At 41.3% G+C, this 22,087-nt stretch overlaps 1 protein-coding gene across 1 annotated transcript in view; it reads left to right on the forward strand.

Annotated features, from left to right (window-relative positions):
• The window catches only part of LOC120064778 (disco-interacting protein 2 homolog B-A-like), an 82,552-nt gene that overhangs the window by 25,673 nt on the left and 34,792 nt on the right, over positions 1–22,087 (forward strand). Inside the window, exon 2 of the mRNA XM_039015382.1 lies at positions 20,854–20,925. Coding sequence (XP_038871310.1) covers positions 20,854–20,925 — 72 coding nt within the window. The remainder of the gene's footprint in view (positions 1–20,853; positions 20,926–22,087) is intronic.

Below are 22,087 nucleotides of genomic sequence, written 5' to 3' on the forward strand. Positions count from 1 at the left end.
TTATGAAATAACACACACTCATTTAACCCTCTTTAAATAAGTCAGTTCTTAACATAAAGACTTAAAACTCAATATTATATAAGAGCCTACACCAAGGAGGGTATGTGTTCAATTTCAGCTTCCTATGTCAACTGGAAGTACCTTAAAATGGTGCCACAGGGTCAGGTTTGAAGGGTAATAAAGGTCAGATCTTTTCAAAACTTCACTTGTGTGATTAGACAACCCTCATGAACTGTAATCAGTCATTTTTCCCAACAGATGTCAAAGAAAATCTCTCTCACACAATCACACACACACAAAAAGGAAAGATGGAGTAAAAAAGTACGGTGCTTAACGACACACAAAGCCCACAATGGCATTACTATTATCTCTAGGCCGTGCCGAGTTCAACGAGATGCCCCGCTTGACCGTAGCTCGCTCGGTTTGAGCACAGCGACCGTTACAAGAGAACGGACACAAATGACCTTTTGACCTCAATGTCAATTTCATTTGCTTTTGGGACACAGAGAGAGAACCGTTAAGGTTAGAAACACAATTTCACCTCAGGAGTGTTCTTAAGGTCCTCCCGATCTGTGCAAGCCTAACCCTGACCTTGTGGCATTAACCCTTCACAGTTAAAAGAAGGTGTTTACATCAAATAGTTTACAATGAAATGTCTCCCCATTGGAATACATTGACTGCACCTCTAAATTCAACCTAAAGCCTATGTGGGTTATGATTGTCTTATGAACCTGTCTTTGATGTCAGTCCATCAAGCCACCATGAGGTCTACCTGTGTCGATTCTAAGCTTCCTGGAGCAACCGGAAGTGGTTAAATCACCCTAAAAGTGTTTGCCATAGCCAACCTGCAGTTTGAGAGAAATAGTGCATTCAGCCCTATGTAAATCAGTCAATTTTTAACATACAGACTTAAAACTCAGGATTCTGTAACAGCCTACTCCAGTGATGATATGTGTTTATTTATAGCTTCCTGTGACAACCGGAAGTGCCATAACTGGTGTCAAATGGGCTGTTTCGAAGGGTTAAAAATGTCAAATCTTTCCAAAACTTCATATATGTGAATAGACAACCCTCCTGAACTGTAAATCAGTTCTTGATCCCATCAGATTTCAACAAAAAAAAATACACACCGACACAGAAATGATGGAGGGACACACTGAGGGGCTAAGAGGCAGACAGTGCCTGCAGTAGTTACTTTTGTTCCAACTTTTAAAGAACCGTCAGACCTAGAGTTCTGAAAATTTACAAACCTGTTCTAGACCTCAGGTCGATTGTGCACGGTGAATTATATGACTCTAGAAGGTTCTCGGATCGATAAAAAGCCTCGTGTATTTGGCATGTTTTCAATTCATTTTGACCTCAACGAAACGGACGACCTTTAGAAAAGTCCCAGAGTCTCAAGACTAGGTGCGTTGAAACCGGCTCGGCCCATAGAGACAGACCCCAACGAGCCTGTTTGATTGCTCATTCAAGGACCCCGTAGCAAGGCAATGAAAAAAGTGGAATTTCAGCACCAATTAGGGTTTTGCTCGGGCACCGAATGACCTATCGAGCCGAAACTTGGGATTCGAGGTCGCTTCACATAGGGCTAAACATAATGTGTGAACTGGACCCGCAGCTAGAACATAACTACGTATTATTTGTTTTATTATGGTTTAAATGGAAGGCGCTGTGAATTTTGGGCCTGCTCTGAAATATGTTATAGTTGGCATCTAAAGGAGTTGGAAAAAGTGAGTTTGGAGTCAGATGGTATCAGTTTGGTGTCTGAAAATATCTATTTGACTGATGGACACTGACTTGCTCGTTGACTTTTGTACATTTGCAATATGTTTCAACGGGGAGGTACCATGAGGAAAAAGCGACATGATGAAATTTCACGAAACGAGCGATGGAGAGGAACCACTATCACTGCCCGGCCATCCTGAGGTCATCAGACCGTTGACTTTTGCATTTCTAAAGTATTTAAGAGAATGTACGTTACATTTGCAATATGATTCAACATCACATCATATTGCAAATGCACGTTAGATTTGCAATATGATGTGATGTTGAATCATATTGCAAATGTAACGTGCATTCTTTAAATACTTTAGAAATACAAAAGTCAACGTCCTGATGACCTCAGGATGGCCGGGCAGTGATAGTGGTTCCTCTCCAACGCTCGTTGCGTGAAATTTCATCATGTCGATTTTGGTGATGGTACCCCCGCGTTGAAACATATTGCAAATGTACAAAAGTCGACTAGCAAGTCAACTAGCAAGTGTCAACAAAAGTCAACTAGCAAGTGTCCATCAGTCAATTGGATATTTTCAGACACCAAACTGATACCATCTGACTCCAAACTCACTTTTTACAACTCCTTTAGAAGCCAACTATCACATATTTCAGAGCAGGCCCAAAATTCACAGCGCCTTCCATGAATGCACCAAAATAGCATTCTGAAATCACCACTAAAATGACATCGCCATATTCTCCAGGCCGTGCCGAGTTCAACGGGATGCCCCGCTTGACCGTAGCTCGCTCGGTCTGAGCGCAGCGACCGTTACAAGAGAACGGACACAAATGACCTTTTGACCTCAATGTCAATTTCATTTGCTTTTGGGAGACAGAGAGAGAACCGTTAAGGTTAGAAGCACAATTTCACCTCAGGAACAATCCTAAGGTCCTCCCGATCTGTGCAAGCCTAACCTTGACCTTGTGGCATTAACCCTTCACAGTTAAAAGAAGGCGTTTACATCAAACATTTTACAATGACATTTCGCCCCATAGGAATACATTGACTGCTCCTCTAAATTCAACCTGAAGCCTATGTGGGTTATGAATGTCTTATGAACCTGTCTTTGATAACAATCCATCAGGCTACTATGAGGTCTACCTGTGTTGATTTTAAGCTACCTGGAGCAACCGGAAGTGGTTAAAATCACCCTAAAAAGTGTCCAGATATACATGACTTGCAATTTTGAAAATCACTGCATTCAACCCTATGTAGATCAGTCAATTCTTAACGTATAGACTTAAAACTCAGGATTCTGTAACAGCATACCCCAGTCAAGATATCTGTTTACCTATAGCTTCCTGTGCCAACCGGAAGTGCCTTAAAATGGTGTCATGGTGCTGTTTCGAAGGGTTAAAAAGGTCAGAACTTTTCAAAACTTCATTTGTGTGATTAGACAAGCCTCATGAACTGTAAATCAGTCATTTCTCTAAGCAGATGTCAAAGGAAAGCTCTCTCTCACACAAAAACACACACACAAAGCAATGATGGAGTGAAAAAGTACGGTGCTTAAAGACACACAAAGCCGGCAATGGCATTCCTATTATCCCTAGGCCGTGCCGAGTTCAACGAGATGCCCCGCTTGACCGTAGCTCACTCGGTCTGAGCGCAGCGACCGTTACAAGAGAACGGACACAAATGACCTTTTGACCTCAATGTCAATTTCATTTGCTTTTGGGAGACAGAGAGAGAACCGTTAAGGTTAGAAACACAATTTCACCTCAGGAATGTTCTTAAGGTCCTCCCGATCTGTGCAAGCCTATCCTTGAGCTTGTGGCATTAACCCTTCACAGTTAAAAGAAGGTGTTTACATCAAACAGTTTACAATGACATTTCGCCCCATAGGAATACATTGACTGCTCCCCTAAATTCAACCTGAAGCCTATGTGGGTTATGAATGTCTTATGAACCTGTCTTTGATGACAGTCCATTAGGCCACCATGAGGTCTACCTGTGTCGATTCTAAGCTTCCTGGAGCAACCGGAAGTGGTTAAAATCACCCTAAAAGTGTTTGCAATAAGCACCCTGCAATTTGAGAGAAATAGTGCATTCAGCCCTATGTAAATCAGTCAATTTTTAACATATAGACTTAAAACTCAGGATTCTGTAACAGCATACTCCAGTGAGTATATGTCTTTACTTTCAGCTTCCTGTGCCAACCGGAAGTGCCATAATTGGTGTCAAATGGGCTGTTTTGAAGGGTTAAAAATGTCAAATCTTTCCAAAACTTCATAATTGTGATTAGGCAACCCTCCTGAACTGTAAATCAGTCATTAGTCCCATCAGATTTCAAAGAAAAATTTACACACCCAAACAGAAATGATGGAGGGACACACTGAGGGGCTAAGAGGCAGACAGTGCCTGTAGTAGTTACTTTTGTTCCAACTTTTAAAGAACCGTCAGACTTAGAGTTCTGAAACTTTACAAACCTGTTCTAGACCTCAGGTCGATTGTGCACGGTGAGTTATGTGGCTCTAGAAGGTTCTCAGACCGATAAACAGCCTCGTGTATTTGCTATGTTTTCAATTCATTTTCAGCTCAACGAAACGGACGACATTTAGAAAAGTCCCAGAGTCTCAAGACTAGGTGCATTGAAACCGGCTCGGCCCATAGAGTCAGACCCCAACGAGCCTGTTTGATTGCTCATTCAAGGACCCCGTAGCAAGGCAATGAAAAAAGTGGATTTTCAGCACCAATTAAGGTATTGCTCGGGCACCGAATGACCTATCGAGCCGAAACTTAGGATTCGAGGTCGCCTCACATAGGGCTAAACATAATGTGAGAACTGGACCCGCAGCTAGAACATAACTACGTATTATTTGTTTTATTTTGGTTTAAATGGAAGGCGCTGTGAATTTTGGGCCTGCTCTGAAATATGTTATAGTTGGAAAAAGTGAGTTTAGTGTCAGATGGTATCAGTTTGGTGTCTGACAATATCCAATTGACTGATGGACACTGACTTGCTAGTTGACTTTTGTGCATTTGCAATATGTTTCAACGGGGGGGGTACCATCACCAAAATCGACATGATGAAATTACCACGCAACGAGCGATGGAGAGGAACCACTAACACTGCCCGGCCATCCTGAGGTCATCAGGACGTTCAATTTTGTATTTCTAAAGTATTTAAAGAATGCACGTTACATTTGCAATATGATTCAACACATCATATTGCAAATGTAACACTGTGTGTTATGTTTGCAATATGATTCAACACATCATATTACAAATGTAACACTGTGTGTTATGTTTGCAATATGATTCAACACATCATATTGCAAATGTAACACTGTGTGTTATGTTTGCAATATGATTCAACACATCATATTACAAATGTAACACTGTGTGTTATGTTTGCAATATGATTCAACACATCATATTGCAAATGTAACACTGTGTGTTATGTTTGCAATATGATTCAACACATCATATTACAAATGTAACACTGTGTGTTATGTTTGCAATATGATTCAACACATCATATTGCAAATGTAACAGTGTGTGTTTGCAATATGATTCAACAGTGTGTTATGTTTGCAATATGATGTGATGTTTTTCACTGTTGAATCATATGCAAATGTAACGTGCATTCTTTAAATAAACCCTATGTGGGTTATGAATGTCTTATGAACCTGTCTTCAATGACAATCCATCAAGCCACTATGAGGTCTACCTGTGTTGATTCTAAGCTTCCTGGAGCAACCGGAAGTGATAAAATCACCCTAAAAGTGTTTTACCCAACCAGCAGTTTGTGATATATAGTGCATTCAACCCTGTGTAAATCAGTCAGTTCTTAACGTATAGACTTAAAACTCAGGATTCTGTAAAAGCATACCCCGATCAGGATAGGTGTTTACTTATAGCTTCCTGTGCCAACCGGAAGTGCCTTAAAATGGGGTCATAGGTGCTGTTTCAAAGGGTTAAAAAAGTCAGATCTTTCCAAAACTTTAAGTGTGTGATTAGGCAACCCTCATGAAGTGTAAATCAGTCATTTCTCTAATCAGATGTCAAAGAAAAGCTCACACACACACACACAGACACACACAGCAAGGATGGAATGAAAAAGTATGGTGCTTAAAGACACACAGAGCCTTAAATGCTTTTAGGGGGGATCCAGACTTCCATACCCGCTCTGGGAGCACTATACTACGGGCAAAAATCAATGGGTGCTGGCCTGAGTGATTTATGGAGGTTTTCAAAAAAAGTCAAAAAATATTCTGTTTCATGTTTTGGGTTACCACGCACGATTTTCAATACAGTTTTAAATGCTTCATTTTGGCCTTTTAAAAAAAAATGTTATTTTCGACTATGAAGGGGTGATACGTTTTTTCCAAATTTTTGACATTTTTGACTTTTGACTTCCTATGAAATCACATTCCAAATGCACAAAACATATTCCTTAAGTACAAGTAAACATTTATAAAAAATTATGATAATAAATGTGACTAAAGTATTTTCATACAGTTCTTACACATGTGTAATTGACATAAAACTCGAAAGAATTTCAAAAAACGGTCCAGAAAGCACTTTTTTAAAGGGGGTGATACGTTTTTTCCAAATTTTTGACATTTTTGACTTTTGACTTTTGACTTCCTATGAAATCACATTCCAAATGCACAAAACATATACCTTAAGTTCAAATAAAATTTCAAAAAAAATTATGTTAATAAAATTTGAAAAAAGTATTTTCATATAGTTCTTACACATGTGTAATTGACATAAAACTCGAAAGAATTTCGAAAAACGGTCCAGAAAGCACTTTTTTAAGGGGGTGATAAGTTTTTGCCAAAACTTTCAAAATCTCAAAATTTTACTCTTGGGTCTTGACTTGCGTTACATAAAGCCTATGAAAAATTTAGATAGAACAAACTCGCCCACTATAGGAATTTTGGAGTGTTACACAGCTCATTTGCAATATGGCATTTGCCATCAACTTTGGATGAAACACCGCCAGAAGTAGTGTACTTGTCCATCGTGTATATGCTGCGCTCGGTGCCAATAAGTTGCCATGTTATTTTGTACAATTGGGGGGGGACTTCCCTTACATACACTAAGTTGACTGTGCCTTTAAACAGCTTGGAAAATTCCAGAAAATGATGTCATGGCTTTAGAAGCTTCTGATAGGCTAATTGACATCATTTGAGTCAGGTGTACCCGTGGATGTATTTCAAGGCCTACCTTCAAACTCTGTGCCTCTTTGCTTGACATCATGGGAAAATCAAAAGAAATCAGCCAAGACCTCAGAAAAAAAATTGTACACCTCCACAAGTCTGCTTCATCTTTGGGAGCAATTTCCAAATGCCTGAAGGTACCACGTTCATCTGTACAAACAATAGTAAGGAAGTATAAACACCATGGGACCACGTAGCCGTCATACCGCTCAGGAAGGAGACGCGTTCTGTCTTCTAAAGATAAACATACTTTGGTGCGAAAAGTGCAAATCAATCCCAGAACAACAGCAAAGGAGCTTGTGAAGATGCTGGAGGAAACAGGTAAAAAAGTATCTATATCCACAGTAAACAGAGTCCTATATCGACATTACCTGAATGGCCGCTCAGCAAGGAAGAAGCCACTGCCCCAAAATCGACATAAAAAAGCCAGACTAAGGTTTGCCATTGCACGTGGGGACAAGATCGTACTTTTTGCAGAAAAGTCCTCTGGTCTGATGAAACAAAAATAGAACTGTTTGGCAATAATGACCATCGTTATGTCTGGAGGAAAAATGGGGAGGCTTGCAAGCCGAAGAACACCATCCCAACCGTGAAGCACGGTGGTGGCAGTATCATGTTGTGGGGGTGCTTTGCTGCAGGAGGGACTGGTGCACTTCACAAAATAGATGGCATCATGAGGAAAGAAAATCATGTGGATATATTGAAGCAACATCTCAAGACATCAGTCAGAAAGTTAAAGCATACTTCCAAAGTTGTGGCAAAATGGCCTAAGGACAACAAAGTCAAGGTATTGGAGTGGCCATCACAAAGCCCTCACCTCAATCCTATAGAACATTTGTGGGCAGAACTGAAAAAACGTGTGCGAGCAAGGAGGTCTACAAACCTGACTCAGTTACACCAGCTCTGTCAGGAGGAATGGGCCAAAATTCACCCAACTTACTGTGGGAAGTTTGTGGAAGGCTACCCGAAACGTTTGACCGAAGTTAAACAATTTAAAGCAATGCTACCAAATACTAATTGAGTGTATGTAAACTTCTGACCCACTGGGAATGTGATGAAAGAAATTAAAGCTGAAATAAATCATTCTCTCTACTATTATTCTGACATTTCACATTCTTAAAATAAAGTGGTGATCCTAACTGACCTAAGACAGGGAATTTTTACTACGATTAAATGTCAGGAATTGTGAAACACTGCGTTTAAATGTATTTGGCTAAGGTGTATGTAAACTTCCGACTTCAACTGTACCTTATTTACATACGGTACCAGTCAAAAGTTTGGACACACCTACTCATTCAAGGGTTTTTCTTTATGTTTTACTATTTTCTACACTGTATAATAATAGTGAAGACATCAAAGCTATGACATAACGCATATGGAATCATGTAGTAACCAAAAAAGTGTTAAACATATCAAGATATATTTTATATTTGAGATTCTTCAAAGTAGCCACCCTATGCCTTGATGACAGCTTTGCACACTCTTGGCATTCTCTCAACCAGCTTCACCTGGAATGCTTTTCCAAGTTCCCACATATGCTAAGCACTTGTTGGCTGTTTTTCCTTCACTCTGCGGTCCAACTCATCCCAAACCATCTCAATTGAGTTGAGGTCGGGTGATTGTGGAGGCCAGGTCATATAATGCAGCACTCCATCACTTTCCTTCTTGGTCAAATAGCCCTTACACAGCCTGGAGGTGTGTGTTGGGTCATTTTCTTGTTGAAAAACAAATGATAGTCCAACTAAGCACGAAACAGATGGGATGGCATATCGCTGCAGAATGCTGTGGTAGCCATGCTGGTTAAGTGTGCCTTGAATTCTAAATAAATCACAGACAGTGTCACCAGCAAATCACCCCCACACCATCACACCACCTCCTCCATTCTTCACGGTGGGAACCACACATACGGAGATCATCCGTTCACCTACAAAGACAAGGCGGTTGGAACCAAAAATCTAAAATTTGGACTCATCAGACCAATGGACAGATTTCCACCGGTATAATGTCCATTGCTCCTGTTTCTTGGCCCTAGCAAGTTTCTTCTTCATATTGGTGTCCTTTAGTAGTGGTTTCTTTGCAGCAATTTGACCATGAAGGCCTGATTCACATAGTCTTCTCTGAAGAGTTGATGTTGGGATGTGTCTGTTACTTGAACTCTGTGAAGCATTTATTTGGGCTGCAATTTCTGAGGCTGGTAACTGAAAGGAACTTATCCTCTGCAGCAGAGGTCCTCTGCATCTTCCTTTCTTGTGGCGGTCCTCATGAAAGCCAGTTTCATCATAGCGCTTGATGGTTTTTGTGACTGCACTTGAAGAAACTTTCAAAGTTCTTGAAATTTTCCAGATGGACTGACCTTCATGTCTTAAAGTAATGATTAACTATCGTTTCTCTTTGCTTATTTGAGCTGTTCTTGCCATAATATGGACGGTCTTTTACCAAATAGGGCTATGTTCCATATACCACCCCTACCTTGTCACAACACAACTGATTGGCTCAAACGCATTAACCTGTTTGGGCTGCAGGGGCAGTATTGAGTAACCAGATAAAAGGTGCCCATTTCAAACGGCCTCGTACTCAATTCTTGCTCGTACAATATGCATATTATTATTACTATTGGATAGAAAACACTCTCTAGTTTCTAAAACCGTTTGAATTATATCTGTGAGTCAAACAGAACTCATTTGGCACAAACTTCCTGACCAGGAAGTGGAAAGTCTGAAATCGATGCTCTGTTCTACTTCCTGCCTATAAATGGGCATGATACGTATGAGTATACATGCACTTCATAGACCTTCCCCTGGATGTCAAGAGGCGGTGAGAGAAGAAATTTAGTGTTTATCTTGGTCTGAAGTGGAATACAAGCTCTTTGTATGACGTGTCCCCCATTTCCGGTTTTCTGGAGAGCGCGAGGTGGTACCTGGATTTGCCTTCTGTTTAGCTGCCGTTATAGGCGACTACTATCTCCGGCTTTGATTTTATTTGATACATGTGACCATATCATCGTAAAGTATGTTTTTTCAATATAGTTTAATCAGATTATTGAAATTTTTTCGGGAGTTTTGCCGTGTTCCGTTCTCTGACTTTGTTGACGATGGAGAGATTCGTGCCACTTGGCTAGTGTGCTTGCTAATTCAAGAGGGAAAATGGACGTTCTAAATCCAAACAACGATTGTTCTGGACAAAGGACCCCTTGTCCAACATTCTGATGGAAGATCAGCAACAGTAAGAAACATTTTATGATGCTATTTCATATATCTGTCGTAGATGTGAACTAGTCGTCGGCGCCCAAGTTTTGGGTACTCTAGCTATACCGAAGCTGGATGTCGTAATGAAGTTATTTTTTAGAATTCTAACACGGCGATTTCATTAAGAACTAATGGATCTATCATTTCCTATACAACATGTATTTTTTAGTTATGTTTATGAATAGCTATTTGGTCAGAATATGTGTGTCATAAAATGTGTCCGAAAAATATCCGGACGTTGTGGGAAATAGTAGCTACGTTAGCACATTGTATAACCACTGATTTCAGCTCTAAATATGCACATTTTCGAACAAAACATAAGTGTATGTATAACCTGATGTTATAGGACTGTCATCTGATGAAGAATATCAAGGTTAGTCAAAAATTATATATCTTTTACTGGTTTGTCACGATCGCTAACTTTTACTGCTGGGAAATGGCTTGTATTTTTGGCTATTGTGGTAAGCTAATATAACGCTATATTGTGTTTTCGCTGTAAAACACTTAATAAATCGGAAATATTGGCTGGAATCACAAGATGCCTGTCTTTCATTTGCTGTACACTATGTATTTTTCAGAAATGTTTTATGATGAGTAATTAGGTATTTGACGTTGGTGTCTGTAATTATTATGGCTGCTTTCGGTGCAATTTCTGATTGTAGCTGCAATGTAAACTATGATTTATACCTGAAATATGCACATTTTTCGAACAAAACATAGATTTATTGTATAACATGTTATAAGACTGTCATCTGATGAAGTTGTTTGTTGGTTAGTTTGGTTGGTTCTTGGTTAGTTAGGTTGGCTTTGTGCATGCTACCTGTGCTGTGAAAAATGTCTGTCCTTTTTTGTATTTGGTGGTGAGCTAACATAAATATACGTGCTGTTTTCGCTGTAAAACATTTTAGAAATCGGACATGTTGGCTGGATTCACAAGATGTGTACCTTTCATTTGCTGTATTGGACTTGTTAATGTGTGAAAGTTAAATATTTAAAAAATATATATTTTGAATTTCGCGCCCTGCACTTGAAGTGGCTGTTGTCATAAGTGTACCGACGCCGGGCTGCAGCCATAAGAAGTTATTAAGAAGGAAAGAAATTCCACAAATGAACTTTTAACAAGGCAAACCTGTTAATTGAAATGTATTCCAGGTGACTACCTCATGAAGCTGGTTGAGACAATTCCAAGAGTGTGCAAAGCTGTAATCAAGGCAAAGGGTGGCTACTTTTGAAGAATATCCAACATTTGATGTATTTTGATTTGTTTAACACTTTTTTGGTTACTACATGATTCCATATGTGTTATTTCCTAATTTTGATGTCTTCACTATTATTCTACAATGTAGAAAATTGTACAAATAAAGAAAAACACTTGAATGAGTAGGTGTGTCCAAACCTTTGACTGGTACTGTAAGTACTCAGACCCTTTGCTATGAGACTCTAAATTGAGCTCAGGTGCATCCTGTTTCCATTGATCATCCTTGAGATGTTTCTACAACTTTTTATGAGTCCACCTGTGGTAAATTCAATTTATTGGACATGATTTGGAAAGGCACACACCTGTCTATATAAGGTCCCACAGATGACATTGCATGTCAGAGCAAAACCAAGCCATGAGGTCGAAGGAATTGTTCGTGGAGTTCCGAGACAGGATTTGGTCAAGGCACAGATCTGGGGAAGGGTAGCAAGAAGTGTCTGCTGCATTGAAGGTCCCCAAGAACACAGTTTCCTCCATCATTCTTAAGCAGAAGAAGTTTGGAACCACCAAGACTCTTCCTAGAGCTGGCCGCCCGGCCAAACTGAGCAATCGAGGGAGAAGGACCTTGGTCAGGGAGGTGACCAAGAACCCGATGGCCGCTCCAGGGTTCCTCTGTGGAGATGGAAGAACCTTCCAGAAGGACAACCATCTCTGCAGCACTCCACCAATTTATGGTAGAGTGGCCAGACGGAAGCCACTCCTCAGTAAAGCCACTCCTGGGCACATGACAGCCCATGACAGCCCGCTTGGAGTTTGCCAAAAGGCCCCTAAAGACTCTCAGACCATGAAAACAAGAATCTGTGCTCTGATGAATCCAAGATTGGCCTGAAAACCAAGCGTTACATCTCGAGGAAACCTGGCACCATCGGTACGGTGAAGCATGGTGGTAGTAGCATCATGCTGTGGGGATGTTTTTCAGCGGCAGGGACTGGGAGACTAGTCAGGATTGATGCAAAAGATGAATGGAGCAAAGTACAGAGAGATCCTTGATGAAAACCTGCTCCAGAGCTCTCCGGACCTCAAACTGGGACGAAGGTTTACCTTCCAACAGGGCAACGAACCTAAGCACACAGTCAAGACAACGCAGTAGTGGCTTTGTGACAAGTCTCTGAATGTCCTTAAGTGGTCCAGCCAGAGCCCGGACATGAACCCGATCGAACATATCTGGAGAGACCTGAAAATAGCTGTGCAGCAACACTCCCCATCCAACCTGACAGAGCTTGAGAGGATCTGCAGAGAAGAATGGCAGAAACTCCCCAAATACAGGTGTGCCAATCTTATAGCAGAACACCCAAGAAGACTCGGCTGCAATCTCTTCCAAAGGTGCTTATACAAAGTACTGAGTAAAGGGTCTGAATACTTATGTAAATGTGTTATTAGCTTTTTTTATTTTATTATAAATTTGCTAAAATTTCTAATAACCTGTTTTTTGCTTTGTCATTATGGGGTATTTTGTGTAGGTTGAAGAGGGGGGAAAAAACAATTTAATATATGTTAGTATGAGGCTGTCACGTAACAAAATGTGGAAAAAGTCAAGGGGTCCGAATACTTTCCAAAGGCACTGTATGTCATCTTGTGTCCAGGTTCCTACTCATCATTACTTGTCTGCAGTCATATCAGTGAGATCAAGCCTCTGTCTGTTGTGACATGATTTCCGGTATACTTGCTTTTGTATCGCACATTCTTCCTCTCTCTTTATAGTACATTGATGTTATTAGATCTAGTTAAGTTGTAAAGGAAATTGTATGGAAGTTCTTTATATGTGGGTGTGTTGTCAATATACAGTGAAAGTGTTGTCTAGTGTCTACATGGGTATGCTATTTATAATTAAATGTTTACAAGACCTCAATCCTTCTCTTCCAACAAAACTCAAAACAAATGGATGTAGTTTACTGAACAAAAATATGTATTCAACATGCAATAATTTAAAAGATTTTACTGTGTTACAGTTCATGGAAGGAAATCAGTCAATTTAAATAAATTCATTAGGCCCTAATCTATGGATTTCACATCGCCGGGCAGGGGCGCAGGCCCAGCCAATCAGAATGAGTTTTTCCCCACAAAAGGGCTTTACTACAGACAGAAATCCCTCAAAACTTGAGCCATCTGTGGCATTGTGTTGGGTGACAAACTGCACATTTTAGAGTGGCCTTTTATTGTCCCCAGCACAGCTCCTTGATATGCCACACCTGTCAATTGGATGTATTATCTTGGCAAAGGAGAAATGCTCACCAACCAGGGATGTAAACAAATTTGAGAGAGATATGCTTTTTTGTGTGCATGGAACATTTCTGGGATCTTTTATTTCAGCTCATGAAACATGGGACCGACACTTTACATGTTGCCTTTATATTTTTGTTCAGTATATTATGGTGAGTGATATAGACTGGGAATCCCCGTCCTCATCCTCTCTCCCTGTTTTTTCCATGTGTGTGTATGTTTCTGTGTCATAAGTGTATATTATCAACCAGCATATGTTTAGATATGTCTCAGTGTTGCCGTGAAACAGTGAGATACAGTACAATGGGAAAAGGAAGAGACAGAGAGACAGAGGAGGGAGCTAGCTAATTGCTATGCAGACAGAGTGAACAGTCTCAATGCAATTCAAGTGTGTGTGTCGTGTGTGGAAGGGGGGAGTGAAGAGGGGGCGTATGGGTGAGGAGGGGGAGATGCTTTGATCTCTCCCCCCTAGAATAAAACATCTAATCCCCCCCTCCAGGCAGAAGAAGCATAAGTCTTCATCAACACCCGTGTTGTCTATAGAGAGAGACCAGAATGGTACCAGCAGCTGTTGGGATATCATACACCAGGCAAACCAACAGACCTGGGCTGGAATTCAATCGTTGCAGATAATGTTTTATCTTACTGCGCTGTCTAAGGTGTGTTTGAAAAGCACAGTAGCATGTCCTGGATGGATATCTGTACCGATTCAATCCAAGCTTTAGACGTCAATCAAACCTGCATTGCTGTATTTATATAGAAACTGAATGGATGGTTTTGGAATGGTTTTGGCCACTGTAAAACCTACTACCAGGTAGATGCTTCCAGAATAAGAAGTGTGTGTTCACAGAAGTAGTTTAGATTTAAAGACACTGCGTCAATATTGATTTAGAAGTTCCGGTTGAATTCCAGCTTAAATCTTCAACAGTCGTGTTGTCTGGACTCGAGACTCGAGACCAACGTGGCTTTAGCTGCTGGGGAAACCATGAAACCGTGACGCTGGCTCTTCTTTAGGAACTGGCTGTGTGATCAAGTAGAAACATGTTACCATGTACCACTGTCTGTCCCAGAATGTCCATGTTGATGCATCCCTATGTAACAGTATAGCTTCCTTCCCTCTCCTCGCCCCTACCTGGGCTCGAACCAGGGACCCTCTGCACACATCGACAACAGCCACCCTTGAAGCATCGTTACCCATTGCTCCACAAAAGCCACGGCCCTTGCAGAGCAAGGGGAACAACTACTTCAAGGTCTCAGAGCGAGTGACGTCACCGATTGAAATGCTATTAGCGCGCACCCCGCAAACTAGCTAGCCATTTCACATCAGTTACACCTACATTTGGGTAATTTACTCTGTTTCAATGTGCATCTAAATAAAATAGACCTATTGAACTGTGTCTCTGTGTAGGCTACAGTACGTATTTGTATACTGAATCCCTATGTGTATATTATGGACTGTGTCTGTTCAGGGAGAAGCCCTGTAATCCCTTTAGAGTCCCTATAGAAGGAGACCACTGGAACATCTAAAACTCACCTTGGCATTTCCTGCCTTTTCCTCAGCCAGGCTTCTAATCTGTAATCTGGGTTTAGGTCCACTGCCCGCTGAGAGCTCTTCGAGATGATACTACCCAGAAGGAATCTCATTTCTGGCCTCAGATAAAGAGATCACCCGTTCAGATTACGTGAACCGTCAGACACTCTAAACCCTCAGCCCTTATCGAAGTGTTATTGAATTGTAATCTCAACTAACCGTAAAACAACGGAAACCCTCAGCCTTTATCGAAACATTATTGAAATGTTATCTCAGACTCTGCAGGGTGGTCAGGGGTTCGTTCAACAGCTGTTCACAGGGGGAGGGAGGGAGGTGGGGGAGGAGGTAGAACAGAGGGCTTGAGGGAGGGCATATTTATCATCTGTGTTCAACAGGGGGGATAAAGAGGTGAATGCACTCCAGATGGATTGTGTATGCGTGGGAGAGAGTGTGTGTGTGTGTGGCAGCAGTGCCTACGGAGGCGGTTGGCAGAGAGTCTGCTCTGCTTCAAGGCCAGATTCTCAGGCAGAGAACTCAGTCAGGCAAGAGGGAAGAGAGAGAGAGAGAGAGTGAGAAAAAGAGAACGAGAAAGTAGAGCGCTTACTGAGACACAATAGACATGTTCACTATAACCTGCCATCACCCCACCTCTACATTCATCCACCTCTGTGTACCCATCCTTTCCTCCCCTAAATTCCCTTCAATCATTCTCCTTCCCCATTTTCTTCCTCTCCCTTATCTCTCCTCTCTTCTCCTCTTCTGTCCTCCCCCTCACTCTCTGTGTATATCTCTGATTCATACCATCCTACATTGGCATCCATGTGTCTCCATATTTAGTCCTCTCTTTCCCTCCACTTCCTCCTCTCATCCTGTCACTGGAGTGACACCAACACTCATCATCCAGCTCATGTCTTTCCATCCGTCCTTCTCTCCGTCAGACCACTGCCGCTAATCACTAGCAGCTAGCTACTTTAATCTATCACTGTTTTCTGGTCATCTCTGTTGTTCTTCCCTTTCCCCCTTTTCATTCCTCCTTTCATTTGCTTAATCTCTGTCCCCCCTCTCTCTCAAATGGAAGTGATTTATAAAAGGCCTGTGTTTAAACAGATGGGTAATACCACACACCTTGTTGAGCATAGAGGGTCATTACCAGGGTTGCTAAAGTCTGATGTGGGAATTGGGAATCCAACTACAGGCAGTTCAATTATGTTTCTTACCCCGTTTGCCTTCACCATTCCAGGGTTTATGGGTTTGCCTGATTTGTCAGGTGCTATTTGAAAATACGGTGAACAAATGTTCTTACATAATAAAATCTGAATTGGAATTATTTTTATGTAATCCACAGAGAATAAGAGTCGGGGTAAAAAAAAGTGGGAAAAGAACTGCCATCAAAGTGCCTTAAAGTATAAATATTGTATATATTTTTCCCAAACAGATTTTGAGATGTGAAGAATTCAGACAGGAAAAGACAACCACTAAGCGTGTGTGTGTGTGTCTGTGTGTGTGTGTGTGTGTGTGTGTGTGTGTGTGTGTGTGTGTGTGTGTGTGTGTGTGTGTGTGTGTGTGTGTGTGTGTGTGTGTGTGTGTGTGTGTGTGTGCGCGCTACAGTATGAACAAAATGATCACATAGCCGACACACAGTTTCTCCAGTGTAGCAATTGCATTTTAAATAAAGAACACACTGTTGTTTGGAAAGAAGTGGTTACAATTGTGTCATGAAACGCTCATTTTTGTTCAAATGAGTCTATTTGTCCACTGTCGGTTTGGTGCACATAGTAACCTACAGTGCCTTCAGAAAGTATTCACACCCCTTGAATTTTTCCACCTTTTCTTGTGTTACAGCCAGAATTTAAAATTGATAAAAACACACAATACCCCATAATGTCAAAGTGGAATTATGTTTTGAAAATTAATCAAAAATTAACATCTGAAATGTCTTCAACCCCTTTGTCATGGCAAGCCTAAATATGTTCAGGAGTAAAAATGTGCTTAACAAGTCAGATAATACGTTGTATGGACTCACTGTGTGCAATAATCTGGACCCCTACAAATCTGCCGGGCTAGACAATCTGGACCCTCTCTTTCTAAAATTATCTGCTGAAATTATTGCAACCCCTATTACTAGCCTGTTCAACCTCTCTTTCGTGTCGTCTGAGATTCCCAAAGATTGGAAAGCAGCTGCGGTCATCCCCCTCTTCAAAGGGGGGGACACTCTTGACCCAAACTGCTACAGACCTATATCTATTCTACCCTGCCTTTCTAAGGTCTTTGAAACCCAAGTTAACAAACAGATTACCGACCATTTTGAATCTCACCGTACCTTCTCCCCTGTGCAATCTGGTTTCAGAGCTGGTCATGGGTGCACCTCAGCCACGCTCAAGGTCCTAAACGATATCTTAACCGCCATTGATAAGAGACATTACTGTGCTGCCGTATTCATCGACCTGGCCAAGGCTTTCGACTCTGTCAATCACAACATTCTTATTGGCAGACTCAACATCCTTGGTTTCTCAAATGATTGCCTCGCTTGGTTCACCAACTACTTCTCCGATAGAGTTCAGTATGTAAAATCGGAGGGCCTGTTGTCCGGACCTCTGGCAGTCTCTATGGGGGTGCCACAGGGTTCAATTCTCAGGCCGACTCTCTTCTCTGTATACATCAATGATGTCGCTCTCGCTGCTAATGATTCTTTGATCCACCTCTACGCAAACGACACCATTCTGTATACCTCTGGCCCTTCGTTGAACACCATGTTAACTAACCTCCAGATGAGCTTCAATGCCATACAACTCTCCTTCTGTGGCCTCCAACTGCTCTTAAATGCAAGTAAAACTAAATGCATGCTCTTCAACCGATTGCTGCCCGCACCTGCCCGCCCGTCCAGCATCACTACTCTGGACGGTTCTGACTTAGAATATGTGGACAACTACAAATACCTAGGTGTCTGGTTAGACTGTAAACTCTCCTTCCAGACTCACATTAACCTGTCTAGGACTGGGGAACCCCTCGCCAACAGCCAATGAAATTGCAGAGCGCCAAATTCAATCAACAGAAATCTCATAATTCAACTTTCTCACACATACAAGTATTAGATACCATTTTAAAGATACAATTCTCGTTAATCCAACCACAGTGTCCGATTTCAAAAAAGCTTTTCGGCGAAAGCAGAACATATCATTATGTTAGGTCAGCAACTAGTCACAGAAAGCATACAGCGATTTTCCAACCAAAGAGAGGAGTCACAAAAAGCAGAAATATTGATAAAATTAATCACTAACCTTTGATATTCTTCATCAGATGACACTCACGGGACAACATGTTACACAATACATGTATGTTTTGTTCGATCAAGTTCATATTTATGTCCCAAAACCTCAGTTTACATTTGGCTTTGCCTCCAAAACATCCCGTGAATTTGCACAGAGCCACGTCAAATCACAGAAATACTCATAATAAACATTAATAAAAGATACAAGTGTTATTCACAGATTTAAAGATATACTTCTCCTTAATGCAACCGCTGTGTCAGATTTCAAAAAAACTTTATGGAAAAAACAAACCATGCAATAATCTGAGTACGGCGCTCAGAGACCAACACAACCCAAGAAGATATCCGCCATGTTGGAGTCAACATAAGTCAGAAATAGCATTATAAATATTCACTTACCTTTGATGATCTTCGTCAGAATGTACTCCCAGAAATCCCAGTTCCACAATAAATGTTTGATTTGTTCCATAAAGTCCATCATTTATGTCCAAATTCCTCCTTGTTGTTCGCGCGTTCAGTACACAATCTAAACTCACGACGCGCGGGCAGGTCCAGGCAAAAGTTCAGTCGAAAAGCCATATTACAGTCCGTAGAAACATGTCAAACGAAGTATAGAATCAATCTTTAGGATGTTTTTAACATAATTCTTCAATAATGTTCCAACCGGAGAATTCCTTTGTCTGTAGAAAAGCTATGGAACAGAGCTCGCTCTCACGTGAACGAGTGTCACGAGCGCAAAGCATTCTGACAAACCTCTGACTCATTCCCCTCTCATTCGGCCCCACTTCACAGTAGAAGCATCAGACAAGGTTCTAAAGACTGTTGACATCTAGTGGAAGCGATAGGAAGTGTAACATGACCCATATCCCACTGTATCTTCAATAGGGAATGAGTTGAAAAACGATCAACCTCAGATTTCCCACTTCCTGGTTGGATTTTTTCTCAGGTTTTTGCCTGCCATATGAGTTCTGTTATACTCACAGACATCATTCAAACAGTTTTCAGAGTGTTTTCTATCCACATATACTAATTATATGCATATATTAGCAACTGGGACTAAGTAGCAGGCAGTTTACTCTGGGCACGCTTTTCATCCAAACGTGAAAATGCTGCCCCATAACAAGTTAAACATCTCCAATCCAAAATTACATCTAGAATCGGCTTCCTATTTTGCAACAAAGCATCCTTCACTCATGCTGCCAAACATACCCTCGTAAAACTGACCATCCTACCGATCCTCGACTTCGGCGATGTCATTTACAAAATAGCCTCCAACACTCTACTCAACAAATTGGATGCAGTGCCATCCGTTTTGTCACCAAAGCCCCATATACTACCCACCACTGCGACCTGTATGATCTCGTTGGCTGGCCCTCGCTTCATACTCGTCGCCAAACCCACTGGCTCCAGGTCATCTACAAGTCTCTGCTAGGTAAAGCCCCGCCTTATCTCAGCTCAATGGTCACCATAGCAGCACCCACCCGTAGCACGCGCTCCAGCAGGTATATCTCACTGGTCACCCCCAAAGCCAATTCTTCCAGTTCTCTGCTGCCAATGACTGGAACGAACTGCAAAAATCTCTGAAGCGGGAGACTCTCACCTCCCTCACTAGCTTTAAGCACCAGCTGTCAGAGCAGCTCACAGATCACTGCACCTGTACCATTTAGCCCATTTGTAAATAGCACATCCAATCTACCTCATCCCCATACTTTATTTATTTATTTATTTATGTATCTAGCTTCTTTGCACCCCAATATCTCAACTTGCACATTCATCTTCTTCACATCCTACCATTCCAGTGTTTAATTGCTATATTGTAATTACTTTGCCACCATGGCCTATTTATTGCCTACCTCTCTTATCCTACCTCATTTGCACATGCTGTATATAGATTTTTCTACTGTATTATTGATGGATGTTTGTTTATTCCATTTATAACTCTGTGTTGTTGTATGTGTCGAACTGCTTTGTTTTATCTTGTCCAGGTCGCAGTTGCAAATGAGAACTTGTTCTCAACTAGCCTACCTGGTTAAATAAAGGTGAAATATAATTTAAAAAATGGTGTTTAACATTATTTGTTAATGACTACCTCATCTCTGTACCACACACATACAATTATCTGTAAGGTCCCTCAGTCGAGTAGTGAATTTCAAGCACAAATTCAACGACAAATACCAGGGAGGTTTTCCAATGCCATTCATTTTAATTACACTTTGTAACACCACAAAATGTGGAATAAGTCAAGGGCTGTGAATTCTTTCTGAAGGAACTGTATGTATGTGTACTGTCTGTGGAACTAGTATTGTGTGTGTGTGTGTGTGTGTGTGTGTGTTGCATGTTGTGATTGTTTGAACACAATAGTAAACATCACTCTCTTCTTTCTCAGGTGACATCACTCAGAAGGGATATGAGAAGAAAAAGACTCAACTTCTGCTTCCCTTCTTCATGCAAACACCAGGTAAGAAACATTGACCTATCCTCTTATCCTGGATACAACATCTCCCCTCTTTTCCCTTTTCCTACTTATAGAATTTGATCCATGTGACACTTAGGCCTATGAGAACATACCTTCCATATCCAACTACTTGTTTTGTTTGGTTTTAGTTTATTTACAAAAATCATCATGATGTTCATAATCATAGCTGTTTGGTGCTCACTGCTCCCTCTTAGTGGTACCCCCAGTCTTTCCAGACTTTCCTCCAGTCCAGTTCAGAGAAAGACCATTATCCTCTCCTGACAGCCACCACTTCCCTCTTTAGCCCACTAATGATTGTATACAAATATCAGCTATTCTCGGAAATGACTAAAGCTGCTCCCTTGTTTACAATGTCTTGATGACATAGGGCTCCTGAGTGGCTCAGCGGTCTAAGGCACTGCATCTCAGTGAAAGAGGTGTCACTACAGTCCCTGGTTCGAATCCAGGCTGTATCACATCCGGCTGTGATTGGGAGACCCATAGGGCGGCGCACAATTGGCCAAGCTTCGTCCGGGTTTGGCCGGGGTAGGCCGTCATTGTAAATAAGAATTTGTTCATAACTGACTCATCTAGTTAAATAAAGGAAAATAATATTCTGTTATGGTTAGATGGAACCCTTTTGTAAAGATCTTTATTGTCATGCCCTGGCCTTAGTTATCTTTGTTTTCTGTAATATTTTGGTTAGGTCAGGGTGTGACAGGGTGGATGTTTGTCTGTATTTGTCTCATCCTGGGTGGTTGTATGGTATAGGGGGTTTTGGTAGAGTATATGTGTTTGAGTGTAGGTGTCTAGGTATGTCTATGGTTGCCTGAATGGTTCTCAATCAGAGACAGCTGTCATTCATTGTCTCTGATTGGGAGCCATATTTAAGGCAGCCATAGGCATTAGGCTATTGTGGGTAATTGTCTATGTCTAAACGTTAGTAGCTTGTGTCTGCACTTTCGTTTTGTAGCTTCACGGTTGTTTTGTATAGTTTGTCAGTGTTCTTCGTTTCGTCTTCGCTAAAATAAAAGAAGATGTATTCACTTCACGCTGCGCCTTGGTCCACTCTCTCACCGAAAGACGATCGTGACAGAATTACCCACCAAACTCGGACCAAACAGCGTGTTAAGCAGCAGCAGGAGCAGCGCATACAGGATTCTTG

The sequence above is a fragment of the Salvelinus namaycush genome, chromosome 20 (assembly GCF_016432855.1).
Source record: "Salvelinus namaycush isolate Seneca chromosome 20, SaNama_1.0, whole genome shotgun sequence".
Classification (NCBI taxonomy): Eukaryota; Metazoa; Chordata; class Actinopteri; order Salmoniformes; family Salmonidae; genus Salvelinus; species Salvelinus namaycush.